Source organism: Rhododendron vialii, chromosome 13a, assembly GCF_030253575.1.
Source record: "Rhododendron vialii isolate Sample 1 chromosome 13a, ASM3025357v1".
NCBI classification, from domain to species: Eukaryota; Viridiplantae; Streptophyta; class Magnoliopsida; order Ericales; family Ericaceae; genus Rhododendron; species Rhododendron vialii.
The window spans coordinates 30,000,603-30,014,986 of NC_080569.1; the positions used below are offsets into that span (position 1 = coordinate 30,000,603).

A 14,384-nucleotide genomic window follows, 5' to 3' on the forward strand; every position below is an offset into this window, starting at 1 on the left:
CAAACTTGACAACTTAGATCTTGTCCAAGTGCTTCAGAGAGTCAAACCTCTAAATCCTTATTTCTCAAGAGTCTATGTTGGGTTTAGCAATTATTTAAAAATATTATTCTCTATCTGCTTAGTAATTCCAAGAATACCTACATACTATTGCTTTCTAAGCAACTAAACACCAAAATTTATAAAAACGAAGAGGATATCAGTAGTCGATTGCCGAAAGGAAAAGCAAAAAAGGGCAAGGAAAAAACGGTTGATTGGGATTGATAATGATGAGAGTGGAGTAATAGTATTTATTTAATTAATATATAAAACTAGTACTACTCCTACTACTTCCTTGCTTTGGAGAGGAGTAAGTCTACAGACCATGAATCCCACCCATAACCCAACCCATGATGCTGACGTGGTATGTGGGTTCCACGCCACGTCAGCAACTACCCAAATTTAAAAAAAAAAAAAAAGAAGCTGAATTTTTTTTCCCCACCCCAGATCTGATTCAGAGAGAGAGAGGAGGAGGAGGAGGTCACCCACCACCGGGGAGGAGGTCACTCACCACCGGCGACACCTCCGGCAACCAACCCTCCGCCCATCAGCAAGAGTTGAGCTGTGTGCATCATTAAGCAAGTGCCAAGTACTCCCAGAATGTAGTTCACAAGCAGAAGTCAACAAAGTTAATGTTCAGGAATGTATCAAGAATTTCCAAGAAGGCAGTAAAATAAGCCCTCAAACCAAATCTCCATCGAGGAAAAAGAAAAGCAAGGTTGAGAAGCACGAGAAGTCAATCGACTGGGATGAGTTGAGGAAAAACTATGTTGGTTCTACAATTTCCACTAGTGATACAAGAGATTCCTTAGACTGGGAGGAAGTTAGGCAGGCAACAATTGATGAGGTTGATAAAACAATCAAACAAAACCTGATGTAAAACCTAAAAAAGACCTTGGAATAATTACAAAAGATCCAAGATTCATATATTAACATTTTCTTGTGAGGAGCATTCGATCTTTGCATGATGTTGGTCTACAAATTAGCCAAAACAGCTTCCATGGGCACGAGTGGATTAGATTTACTTGACAAGATTTTGGAAAAGGGAGAAACTATTGAGACAAGAGTGGAGAGAGTAGTTTTATTAAGCCAAAGTGACTTATTTTTTGTCCTTATTCAAATTTTTTTCGTATCACTTGGCTTATTGTCAATTTTTGAGAGATTATTGCATCCTCATAACGAGAAGAATCTAAAAAGTATAAAATTTTGATCGAAATCCAATATTTTTTGAATAAAGACGAATAAAGTGGTTTATTGACTTATTTTTGTCTTTATGTGGCTTTATTTGGCTTATTTTTGGCGGAAAAGCCAGTGGCTTTTTTAAAAGAACAACCCCTAAATCTGAGTTCAAACTTTTTTAGCTTAGTATAAAATGGCTAGAACTCATGCCTATTTATTCTACTTCGTTCATTAATTTCAAGCATTTGCAATTATTCAACTAAACTGATTTTTTACGAGGCCACTCAAAAAAATTTCAAAATTAAGTTCAGATAATTTGTATGAGACCTGAAAGTAGACCCTGTGCAAATGATCTGTGCACCATCAGGGTTTCTCTCCACTTTAAATATTTGTAGCACTTTTCGAAATGCTATTGGAACATTGGGATCGATTGGCCGTTAAAATCTTCTAGTTTTTACAACCCGACTATTTGCACAGCAATCACTCATCCATCACAACTTGGTTTACTTACAATCTTTCTAGTATTGAAGCACTTTTCCGAACTTTGAGTCTTTCAAATTGATAATTAAAAATTGGGTACTAATTCTATTCCAAGAATTCCCAAGATTCAATGCCTTACCTGTACGATAAATTTTTTCAAGTGAGAACACAAAATCAAATCACACAAGCAAAAACGACTTAGATTAATATTTTCACAACAATCAACTAATTGGATCTCATATACTCTCTCCGTTCCTTATTTAGTGTTCAGTATTCCATTTTAGACTGTCCCTCAATAAGTGTCCATTTTGTAAAGTTAGGAGAGTAAAAGTTGCTGCATTATCTATTTTGTCTCTAAAAATATATTTCATTTTGAAAAGTTAGTGAGTAAAAATATAATGATGATGGGTAAGAAGGAAAAGTGGAGGAAAAAATTGATGTGAAATGTGTAATGATGATGTCTTTTTAATAAGTTGGAGTTACGAAGCAGAATACTTAAAAAGTGACGGAGGGAGTACTTCATTTGAGTGATTATGGTAAATATGAGTAACTTTATTGCAACAAAGTTCAAAGTACAAGAATTAAAGCACTATACCGGTAGAGGTTTCGTTCAATTGTTTCGAAGACCCAACATCCCTTATTTATTTATTACAAAAGCAAAGACAATAAGTGACATAGAAAAGACCAAAATGGATGACATGTATCTATCATGCGTAATATCTTTAGTTTGATATCTATCTATATTAATTCTACTCTTTATTCAACCAGTTTTTTCTTCTCCAAACTCCCCGAGGGGTTCGTAGATTCCTGGATAAGTAAACTTTTCAAACTGAATCCATATAATTCTCCGGAAAGGATCAATTGAAAGCCTCTAATTGTGTCTACTAGACCAACATATTTACCGGTAAATACTTCTGCTACGACAAAAGGTTGTGATAAAAAACGCTCAATTTTTCGTGCTCTTGATACAGTTAAACGATAACTGAATATTCGGGTATCAAAGACATAGTCAGGTAGATAGCAAGCTCTTTAAGTAGCATTCCACGTTGTCTAGTCCACAGAGTTCCTTGACAACAGGCATGGTAGCAGGGACTTCCAACTGAAATGCTGAATCACACCCATCTACCCCACTCCAACAACTAAGCTGTTTTCTGGCTTCTTTAATGGCTGCTCTCGTTGCACAGTGAACTGATACCGCTAGGAGTAACGGTGGCTCGCCAGAAGCTTCACAAATAACAACATTTCAGTTCAGCGTACTAACCAAAACAAACTGATACTTGACACGGCTCCAGAGAGAGAGAGAGAGAGAGAGAGAGAGAGAGAGAGAGAGAGAACCATTAACCATAGGAAGCTTTATCACAGGTACAAATATGTGTGACAAAGGGCAGCATTACACTCGTATCAAATGTAACCTACTTCAATTTGGTTCATATGACTAATCATTGGGAAATAGCTAAAAACAACATAAATGACTTAGGCTTTTAAGTCACGATTGAGTGGCTTTTTCTTCAAGACAATATTTGCCCCTGCTGGAATAGAGTGTGCTACTTGGTTGTGGCAAATTGCCTCCAGGGTACAGTAAAGCCTATGGAATCTACAGAATAACTATATACGAAATTATAATTCAATATTAGACAGTTCAGATGGTTCCCTGATCATTTTGGAAGGTTGTCCCTGTCATCTTGGTCTGAATAAAACAAGCTAATTATCTTTGCTAAATTTATTAGTTGATAAGCATTGCCAAACTTGTAGGTTCTCCGCTGTTTGTGGATGTTTAGATTAGAAAAAGGATTCCAAAATGTATCTACTTCAGCTAACAGGAAACTGTCTTCAGATTACATGGAGAATTAAGCAAGTCGCTCCTTGTATATATTCCGGTACTCACTAAAAAATAAGTTTCGGATTTTTTTCCGAGAAAACCTTCAGCATACAACATTACTTATATCTAAAAGGATTTAGCCATACAAGGAACCGAATGAACTTCAAAAAGATACCTTTAGAAGAGAGAACTCGCTTTTGATGGTGTCCACTGTTTAGTAGCTCAACATTGAATGATTGGGGAATGGTGTCAATAGTCGGGATCTTGTATGTCCATGTGCCATCCGCAATAACCAATCCATCTGGATTCGTAGTATATTCTTCGAGCATAAAAAATCCAACTCCTTGTACAAATGCACCTTCGATCTGATAGATACCAAGTAAATGGAAACATTTTATGCATTTAATTTAGCTAACAAAGCCTATAGAAACTAAAAATCAAGAATGCTAAACTTTTAAGACTGATTTCACAACAAAATACTGTAGAAATTGGGCCAACCTGTCCCAAATCCACAGCAGGGTTCATGCTCTGTCCACAGTCATATATAATATCTACTTGCAAAATTCTGGTTTCCCCGGTCAAGAGGTTTACCTCCACCTGTAAAACCCACGGTGCAACTGTCATTATCTTCCTATGCATATGCTACAGTGAAATATTGAGCACGCAAAGCAAGGAGCAATGCTCTATGAGGAGTTGTATAAAAAAGGAAAAAAAAGAACACAAGGAAAAAGAAAAATGGGTAGCAAACTAGCAATAGCATTGAAGTTTTAACCTCGCTCACTGCAGCACCGTAATTGAGGTATTGCATTGAAGTTGAGTCAGGCACAAAGTAAGTACTTGCCGACAAATTAACAGCTACCATATTCGCCTGAATTATATCAAGGAAATAGTGAGAGAACAATAAACTTAAAAATAAAATTTTCAGTAATTGATGCATACACAAATGATGATTACTTCTCTGAAATCTCCTTCAGATCAACCTAATTAACTGGTCTCTTACGAAAATTTATGAAAGATGATACTCAATCAGTCAACGACTCAACAAAATCTAGTCTAGGCAATTGAGTGAGATATTAGTGTGATGTATATTTGGGAGCATAACTTTGTTGACAATTTCTCGTTGGAAATATCTTAAAATCAATTATAGAAAGTACAAAAGTTTTCACCCCATATGATTCTGTCAAATAACAATTTCCAGAAACCCAATTTGGTCACAATCAATTGTCATTGCTAGTAGTACTGTTTTATGTCGATTTGAAGGTTTTCTTATAACTGAGTCCTATGTACTCCAATCTTGGATCGTATATCATGAATATGTAAAAGTCAAACAAGAGTAAGCCAATTGAAAGTAAAATTCTCGAAAGGAACAATTAAAAGAGAACTCTGTTGGAGTCATTGATCCAACAACAATTTAGGTTAAATAAAACAAAATAAAATGCCTGTGCCCTTATTACAATGATTTTGGTTGGACAAAAAACAGGAAGGATGCTATTCAAAGCATGTAGTGGCAAGGCCTATGGTTAATAAACCTATATATGTACTAATTACAACTACGCACGTACTTACAAAAAAAAAACTACACTCCGAGCTCAATTAGGATAGACATAAACACATGAACTATAAACATTAAACTGAGAAACTTTCACATTGTTTGTGATTATTGTTGAGGCTTATATTTGAAGCTCATGATTGATTGTACTCAGCTAGTTAGTGTAATTAGACACCACATGGGAATGCGAGAGAGTGAGAGTTACTATCAGGAACATTCCATCAACAGTGCAATATAGCTACAGGATGACTTCTAGCCTTTTGAACTCTAGTGCAGTACGCAGAGTGAAAACTGAAAATAAATGGGGAATAAATGGGCCCGCAACAGTCCATTTTGATGATTTGAGCCATTCATTTTGTAAGTCCCACCACATAATCCATCCATGCAAGGCTAATCAAATATCAGTAATCCATGGTTGAATCATATTTTTCTCGAGATAAATGCACAGTAAGAACTGAAATGGACCGTCAACTGTTCCTTTCCCTCAATAAAAACATCATTAGGTGAGGTATCTATCAACTTTTGATTAACCTAATTTATTGTACGAATGATTTACACATCAAGACCTTTAAGTTAAGGGCTCAAATCACTAAAATAGGACTGCGGCGGGCCCCATTTATGGGGAATCACATTAGAGGATCCTGACTATGAAGCTACCTGGAGAATCAGAGTCTCCCATTTTACAGAACCCATTTGTTCCTTTAACTTATCCTTGAGGGGGGTTAGTCTTTCAACCAAGATATTGCAGCAAAGTCTAACTGCTTCACAGCTTGATTCTGATGTAGTACTTCCAGCAGTGAAACCCCCTTGTACCAAGCTCAGGGTATCGGCTTGCACAACCCTTACTTTCTCCAGGAGGTCTTCTGTTCCATCACATTGTATTGAACTGAGAGCAAATGCAGTCATCTGTTTGACCTTGGTCCAGAGCCCCTGGCCCAGCTCAATCCCTCCTACTTCTACAACAACAGACCCATCCCTAAGAATGCTTACTCTCCCTGGTGTAGGTCTCACTGTCACTTCATGCACGATTGGAACTCGAGAAATACCCCTTTTCTTCCATTTATTTGACCTATTGAACTCGTGCACCATATCGATCCTAAGGTCAAAACAAGAAGACATTGCCAATTTATCCCAGATAGAAGGCAATGTATACTCGAAAGACTCACCTGCACTACCTTTGTAGAACAAATTAAGGCTGTGGAATGTGTGGAAATTTTTGTTTCTCACAGAATCCACATCCATTGAAAGCACCGATGCTACATGTTCTATAACGGCTTCAGCAATAAACGATCCCTGAACCTCACCAGGGGCGCGCATTGCTGATTTACTTGAATGGTTTGTCTTGCACACCTTAATATCAAAAGATAAAGCACCCCAGTTGTACTTTTTTAGTGCACCCGACATGTTCCGTGGCATGATTGGGCTTATGTCTGCCCAAAATCCACCATTGATTAAAATATCAAGGTGTAGTGCTGTGATTTTCCCATTGGATTTGAACCCAACACTGTATGTTATTTTCATCGGGTGTCTTCCTCCTGCCATTACCATATCGGTCTTGCGGTTGACATAAGTCCGGACAGGGCACCGTAATTTATGCGCTGCAAGTGCGCATGCTGTAGCAACCTGAAGAAAAAGAAATGACATAGTAAATATTTGGACCTAGTGATTCATAAGTGAAGGATAGAAACATATGATTTATACCATAGCAACAGGAGGAAGCAGACCTAAAAGCAACAACTCCAGTCAAAAGGTTTGATTGAGCTCACAACCTCTCAGTGGGCATGTAAAAGGACAGAACAAATAAGAGGAAAGTATCGCTTGGTCATCAATTACCAACCTCTTAATCATTTTCTACAAGATAACAAACTCCCTCTTCCTCAGAGAAGTGTTCTTTTTGCAAACTTGCCTAAAGCTCAAAATTTCTCAAAATTTGACTTGAAAGCAGGTTTTGGCAAACTGGGCATCCATCCAGATGATCGTCCGAAAACATCAATGTGATTTTTCATACAGTAATTCTTGGCATATTGTTGTCAATATCCATCGGTCTATTGTTAATTGGTGAGGTCTAAACACTCTTTTCAATTTTGAGTTGGAATCCACTTTTGAGTGGCGATTAGGTTCATTGTGTTAGCCAAGAATAATTTATTCTTGATGTTGATATTGTCTACTTCTAGGGATGCCTAGAAAGTGATTTGCTATAACCCCATTACTTTTACGTAGTGGAAGACTGAATCGGACTCTGATACTGTTCATGGCGGCCAATCCCGGAACTACAAGAGTTTGGTGTCTCGCAGTTATTTTACTGTTAACTTTTGATGCCATTCTTCTTTACTTGTTGTGTTGGATGGATCCCATGTGGAGTTTTATTTTCCCTGCAAGTGTTCTTTTTCCTGACAAAAAGATTTTCCACTTTTTTCAAACTTATTTTTATTTTTGGTTAAGATGTTTTCTAGAAGCTGCAGCTGAAACAAACCTAAAATGCTTGAAAGAATACAACCCAAAAAAAGGGGGCCTTAAGGGTCTCCTTCTACATTTCCTCACTAATACAAGCATCATCCCAATGTTAGTCTGCAGCGGTTAAAGAAAATAGCTTCCAAAGCAGGTTCCCGAACAGATACACCTGTAACTTGGCACGGGACAACTCTAAGAAAGGAACAATTTGTATATCTTCTTTTAAGAATAATGGTAAATTAGCCAAAATCAGCCAAATTAATACTTACAGGCATAGCTTTTATGGCCTTGCCACCAAAACCTCCTCCAACTCTTCTCGTAATCACTCTGATGTTATGCTCAGGAACACCAAGACATCTTGCAATTGTGGAGTGTGCATACTCAGGGGCCTGCATCGAACTGTAAACCAGCATGCAGTTGTCTTCATCTGGGATGGCAAGGGCAGTTTGTGTTTCCATATAGAAATAGTATTGAGAGCCAAGTTTGATCTGCATACCACAAATAATAAAGGAACTTCACAGAGGCATAACTTAAGAGAGAAAATTCCAGTCCAAATGGTTTATGAATCACCATAATGATATCAACTTTGAAACGACAAATTGGAAATCCGTCCAATAGCGAGGGCAGCAAATTCAGAGGAAAAGGAGAGAAAAAAAGGGAGAGAAAGTTATTGGCAGTACTTCGGCGGAGAGAATCTTGTGATTGGCTTCAGCCATTCCTTTTGAGAAGTCACCAACTTGTGTAGGATATAGGAAAGGAGGGACCTCAAAAAAGCTAGATCTCTCAACCGCCTCTTCAACTGTTAAAATAGGGCGTTCTAAGTTTTCAGTGTCATAATCAATGAAGGCACTTTCTGCTGCCATATCAGCGAGCTTCTGCGTATCTGCAACCTAAAGAAATCAAATGAAATAAGGATTGGATAAATACCTTTTTCTTATTTGCATCCATTTAAGTAGAAAACTGATAGAACATGGACAAAAAGATTTCCAACCCAACAAAACTGAAGCACCAAATTACCACAAACGCGATGGGTTGGCCAGCAAATCTGGTAAGATCGTCAGCAAATAGGGGTTCAGGACCAAACATAGTCTTAGCTCCGACATTGTCCCCGCCTTCTGGAATATCCCTGAAAGAAATAACTCCAGCTACTCCTTGTAGTGTCTTAGATATGATTTCAACACTCTTTACCCGTGCCAAAGGCTTTTTGCTATAAATGAATGCACCATAAAGGCAGTTTGTTGGTGAAGGAAGATCATCCACATAGACAGCTTCACCTGCATGATTGGCAAAAAAAACTTTCAGAAAGATGAGAAGAGACAAATCAACTAGTGATTACAGTTACATCACCCAGTCGCTGAAAAGAATTAAGAGAAAGACAAAAGAGTACCATGTAACGGAAATAAGAAACATTCAGTTAAGAGTCTTAGAGAGGAGAGGACTAAAACCCCAAAACAAGTAATATTCTAGAAACAGTTAAAACAATGAGTTAGAGGAAGGGAAGAAAATGAGGAATAAATTAAACTGATCTGGGAGTCTGTCAGACTCTATAACACCTGACCTAAAATAAATTAAACTAGTTATTGTGTCCAACTGCAAGTGTTCACTAAACTTAATCAGTGAGTGAGCAGTCTAACTTTACCGTTAAGCACTTCAATGAGGAAAAAGAAATTAAGCCATGCCCATGCTGACTAAGAGTTAAAAAGGGGGATAGAACAAACCAGAAGCTTGGATGGCAGCACCAGCTTTTATAATTGGCACACCTACTGGATAATTTGTCAGGTTTGATTCCACCACCTGTTTTCCAGACAGTGACAATGCTGCATTTTCAATACAACTGAACTGCTTATGACTATTACATCCATCCAACAAGGAGTGAAGAAACTCAAAGAGAAAACTAACAGCCAAGCTTGACCTGTAAGCTGCTCTTGTAGTCCCAACTTCCGGAACAATTGTGGCTCCAAGCAATTTAATTGCTTCAAAAAGAACATTAACACTCAATAGTTTTCCAGCTAAGAAATCCTCAACCATTCTTGCCCTTGTTGCATGTTTTATCCCATAAGCACCAAAAGCCAACTGAATATTGTCTATAATAACTCCACTTGAAGTTTCACAAGGTGTGACTTTAGCCAAGAACGCAGCATTTAAATAAGCCAATGAATTGCCCAAGGGTCGTGGTGCAGCACGATAGGTTTCAAACAGCAACTTGGCGTCTGTTTTGGTAAAACCATTTCTAGCTGTTTCCCAACATGGAATGTGTACACTTAAAAGCACGCTTCTGGAGTCTAAAGGAGGTCTTCCCAAGAATTCCTCTAATGTTAGCTTTTCATGTATCAGATCTGTCATTATATTCACTGACGAACCGGCAGCAAGAAGTATTGTAGCGATATCTGAAGGAAAATGATTCCGTTGTGCCATCAACAAATTTCCCCCCACACTGGCTGAGTTTCGGATAAACCCTGAAGCAATCTTCTCCATATGGTCAGCGATTCTTTGGAACACTGCCTCAGCATGTGGATGAAACTCAAAGTCTTTTTCTTTCTTCAAAGCTAAGATAGCTTTTGAGATCGTCACAGTTGCTCCAATTTCGATTCCCAGATTATCCCTTCTAATCACCGAGAGCTCAGGGATGTACCTCAGATTAACGAATTTGTCATAGTGCTCTATTTCCTTGTAATAACCCGCCCCGGTGTTACCAACAACTAATTTCACCCGTGTATTGTTTTCATTTGAATTGGATATCAACATGCTTTGAAGCTCCTTAACACTAACAGGATTATACCAAGAATATCTTTTAGAATTACAAAGCACAGAAGACCTGATTTCATTTTTCAAGAACTCAGGAAATGTACAGATCCCATCACTTGGGTTATAAAATGGTAATTTACTTACTTTCACCTCCTTGCAATCTCCTTTCTCCCAAAAAGAATTGATTCCTAAATCTTCCATGTCAACATCAGCTGCAAAGCTTTTGCAGGCATCAGCAATGGGTCGATACCCAGTACATCGACAGAGATTCCCGGAAATAGCCTTTTCAGCTTCTGAAACTGTGAGCTTGGAGAATCCCGGAGGAGGCTCCACCCGTGGTGTTTTTTCCGCATTGATAAGAGCTGAGAAGAGAGAAACGCACATCCCGGGCGTACAAAAGCCACATTGCGATGCATGGAAACCAGAAAACCTTTGGTGAATTGGGTGAAATCCATCTCTACTATTTCCAAGGCCTTCACTTGTAGTAATTGAGCACCTATCTACACTGCAAAGAAGAGTAAGACATGAACTCACAGTAAAATGTTCAAGTTCTTCACTAATGGGGTCGTACTTCGACAGTAGAACAACACAAGCACCACATCCACCTGTGACCATGAAAATTTGACGAGTGAGTATCACTTAACCAAATGTATGTCAGACGAGACTTTTCATTATAAATTGATAACCTATATTTCCCCATGTCAGTATTAAGGAAAACTAGGGTGCCCTATAAGATTGCGACAAACACAAACAACTGATAGAAAAATAGCTCAACCAGAAAAATTACTTTGCCTCGCTTCTTGGTGGCAAAAACGGAAAAGAATGGAACATGGAATCATGTGCCTGTACAAAAACTTCCCAAGTGCCTTACCTTTTAATATGCAACTCTCCTTTTATGGTCATTTATTTCCCATGCCTAAGCATCTTCTCTACCAAACAAAATGTGATCTTCCTTCTTCTCTTACATCTTATGTTTGCTTTTTTTGTACTTTCCCTCTCCCTCTCCTCTTCTTTTAAGTACTCTCTCCACTTTCTCTTCATATTTTCAAGAACACTTAAGATTACTTTTCCACTAAATAAAATAAAATTATACTCTATACTTTTTGTGTGCCACACTTGCTCTTGGCTTTTGCTTATGCTCCATAGCAATTATATAAATTTGAAGGTAAGGAGCGGAAAAAGATTGAGTGAGAGGAGAAATGTTTCCATTAGGGGCAATCTTATCATCTAATCCTTACGTATCATACCGCACTTTAAATTTCATTCGCTTTCGGAAATATGAATTTAGTTTGCAAAAAGATTTGCATAACTAATCAAGCCATGCTTCCATTGGATGCCAAGAAAAGGGAAACCATATATTGTTTATGGAAGTTATGTTGCTGTATGTATTTAAACTAAGTTACAATCTCACGGTGTCAAAATGGTGTCTATATAGTTTAATGACTTGGTATCCCTACCTGATGAAATAATCAATTAAGAATTGACAAGCAAAATTATCCATTAGTTTAGCTATGAATTAAAGAATATGCACACTGTTTATAAATATATATTGCACATAAGCCTTTATAGTAGATCAAATTCTAAATAGTAGAAAAACGATCCACTTTATTTCATTAAGAAAATGAAAACTAACAAATCCTTAAAAAAAAAACTCCATTATCACGAATGATAGAAACTTATTCACGGCTCAACCATGAACAAGTTCTTTATAGCAGCAACTAATCATGACCCTCCAAAAGTGTTCTGGATGGTCCGGATTTTAATGAAACTTTTCCGGAGAACGGGAGAAGAGTTTAACTCTTTTCCGGAAAAGTTTCATTAACATCTGGACCGCGATTGGCTCCGTAAACAAATATTCACGGCTCCGCTGTTAAAAAGATTTTCTCATCGCGAACAGAAAGAAATCAAATCATCCTACTTTGGTCAACATACATTACAACAGCCTATCTAGGTAGTCAACTTTCAAGCTCAAAAAAGAAGTAGTCAACTTTCAGAACAAGGAAATCTGTCCACCAAAGTCAATGATGAACAAAAACCCAGATTACAATCCAGCAATCCCCACCAACCCATTCACTCACTGATACTCCCAAGTCGTTTTTTCCTTACTCTATGGTAATAGAGTTATCAGTAACGTGGTAAATGTTGTCAACAAGTATCATAAGTATTTCTTAAAGAAGTATAACCATGCAATATAGTAAGTGTTGCATTAAGGAATGGTATATAAAAGGGACTTGTTTCTGTCGTAAGTAATACTATTTTTTTTGTCAAAAATTCTTAAAATCATCCAGTTTTTAGCAAATTCATCCTACTTTTTTGAGTGGTTTTGATCTAAAGATGGTAATTTACCTACTTTTCAATTTTCAATTTAAAGGTCCACTTTTAACGGGAGTATCATACTCCCATATCACTTGGGAGTATTGTAGAAGTTTTGTTCACTCATACATAACAAAATACAAAATAGATAGAGAGAGAGAGAGAGACGGGTAACCTTCGCCGCAGCTGAGCTTGACACTCTTGAACCTTGTTTGGGAACGCAAGAATTGGAGCAAAGTAGTAGAAGGGTCAACGGTGGATAGCTCGAACCTCTCCCCATTCACTGCAAAGACTAGACCGTCTCCTCCCAATCCTCTCTCTCTCATTGCTTCTTCTGCTGCCGCTTTTTCTCTCTCCTCCTCCATGCCCATTATACAGTCAGCTCAGTTCTACCGTTGTAGTCAGACCCACGAAAAGAAAAGGGGAAAGACACAAAATAAACTTAATGCAAATAAATATAAGGGAAAGACTACAATACACCCTCTTATTTGGGTGTGTATCATATGCACCCCAAAATATTATGAATTATAAAGAAAATGTTATGAATCGTATTGCTAAAAAGTTATGAATCGTATAAGGTTACGAGATACACCAAAATATTATGAATCATAATGAAAATGTTACGAATCGTACTGTTGAAAAGTTATGAATTCTAGAACAAAAGTTACGAAACACTCTAAAACGTTATGAATGAACCACAAAATAGGTGCATAAGGTACACCCTTCTAAGAGGTATGTATTGGTGCATACGCTACACCCTTTTAAAGAGTGTGTATTGTAAATTTTTTCTAAATTTATAAATATAAATATGGTACACCCTTTTAAGGGGTGTGTATTGTAAATTTTTTCTAAATTTATAAATATAAATATAAATGCTCAAAATGGTCAACGGCTGATCTCAGAATGCGAACAGCTGTGCTTCCCACGCCACCCCACCCCACCCCAATGGTTATAAAATTATTCTGAGTTTCTATTTGGTGACACCTGGTGTTTGGGTCAAGTTGTATACACTTTAAACTGATCACTATAATCATCGCTTACGCGTGGAGTGAGGCGCGGCTCCGAAATTTGCTAGCTAGTATAATTCAACCTGGGACCCAGTCAAAAAGCAAATACTTTAAGTGCGAGGCCATGACAAGTTTCCCAGCTTGCGGCTAGAATCGTTCTTTTTCCTTTTTCTGTATTTTATCTGCAAAATCCGTATCATTTGGTAGTGGCGTATAGATATTGAAGAGCTGATATGAGAGTGGAAATTTCTGCCTATCACTATCACAATGGAATAGTAATTTGAACGTGGCATCTTCTGCACCCTTTTATCCCCGGCACCCATACCCGTTTTTTTTTAATAGTCGGGTGTTTGTGCCTGTTTTCTCGCACTTCGACTTATATCATAGCTTTGAGGCTTCGTTTGATTCGCGGATCAATTATTTGGGATAGGACTTCAGTATTATGGAATAATTTTTGTCTCTATATGGGTTACTGCATTATCCCCGGGGAGGAGAAATTACAAAGGATAAACAAAGAATGGATTATTTTTAAAAATATTTTAATGATATTAGAGTTGATTTCAAAAAGTATTTTCAGAATTATTTTCTTTAATATCAATTTCAGAAAATGTTTAACAGCCAAACAAACTTCTAAGTAAATTGGAGATTATTCGCTTTGGAACTCGAGGAGTAATTATTCAGTGCCCCAAACTTTTATCTACGACATATTTATGTGGGCTTTATACATTTTGTGGCGGAGACCACAAAAAATGTATGGTGAAAAAAGAGTTTGAAGCACCACGTGGCGGTGCCCAAGAGCATTTAA

General features: G+C 37.5%; 1 protein-coding gene across 1 annotated transcript; it reads right to left on the reverse strand.

Annotated features, from left to right (window-relative positions):
- Positions 1-2,226: 2,226 nt before the first annotated feature.
- LOC131312477 (indole-3-acetaldehyde oxidase-like) lies at positions 2,227-13,033 on the reverse strand. The gene is made up of 10 exons (XM_058340241.1): positions 12,748-13,033; positions 9,233-10,864; positions 8,532-8,788; positions 8,195-8,404; positions 7,784-8,002; positions 5,721-6,686; positions 4,287-4,382; positions 4,013-4,111; positions 3,690-3,879; positions 2,227-2,919 (listed from the first exon to the last, which is right to left on the reverse strand). Exons 1-10 carry the CDS (start codon positions 12,941-12,943, stop codon positions 2,705-2,707), a joined length of 4,080 nt encoding a protein of 1,359 aa, XP_058196224.1. The 5' UTR covers positions 12,944-13,033; the 3' UTR covers positions 2,227-2,704.
- Between the last annotated feature and the right edge of the window lie 1,351 nt (positions 13,034-14,384).

What these genes read in the sequence shown, in the direction of transcription:
- LOC131312477 (XM_058340241.1), bottom strand. Translation starts at nt 12,943, where the DNA reads ATGGGCATGGAGGAGGAGAGAGAAAAAGCGGCAGCAGAAGAAGCAATG. An exon ending in ACAAGATTCTCTCCGCCGAA is followed by an intron (nt 8,003 to 8,194) that starts GTACTGCCAATA and finishes TGTGGTATGCAG; the next exon opens with ATCAAACTTGGCTCTCAATA. An exon ending in ACGGTGCTGCAGTGAGCGAG is followed by an intron (nt 4,112 to 4,286) that starts GTTAAAACTTCA and finishes TGGGTTTTACAG; the next exon opens with GTGGAGGTAAACCTCTTGAC.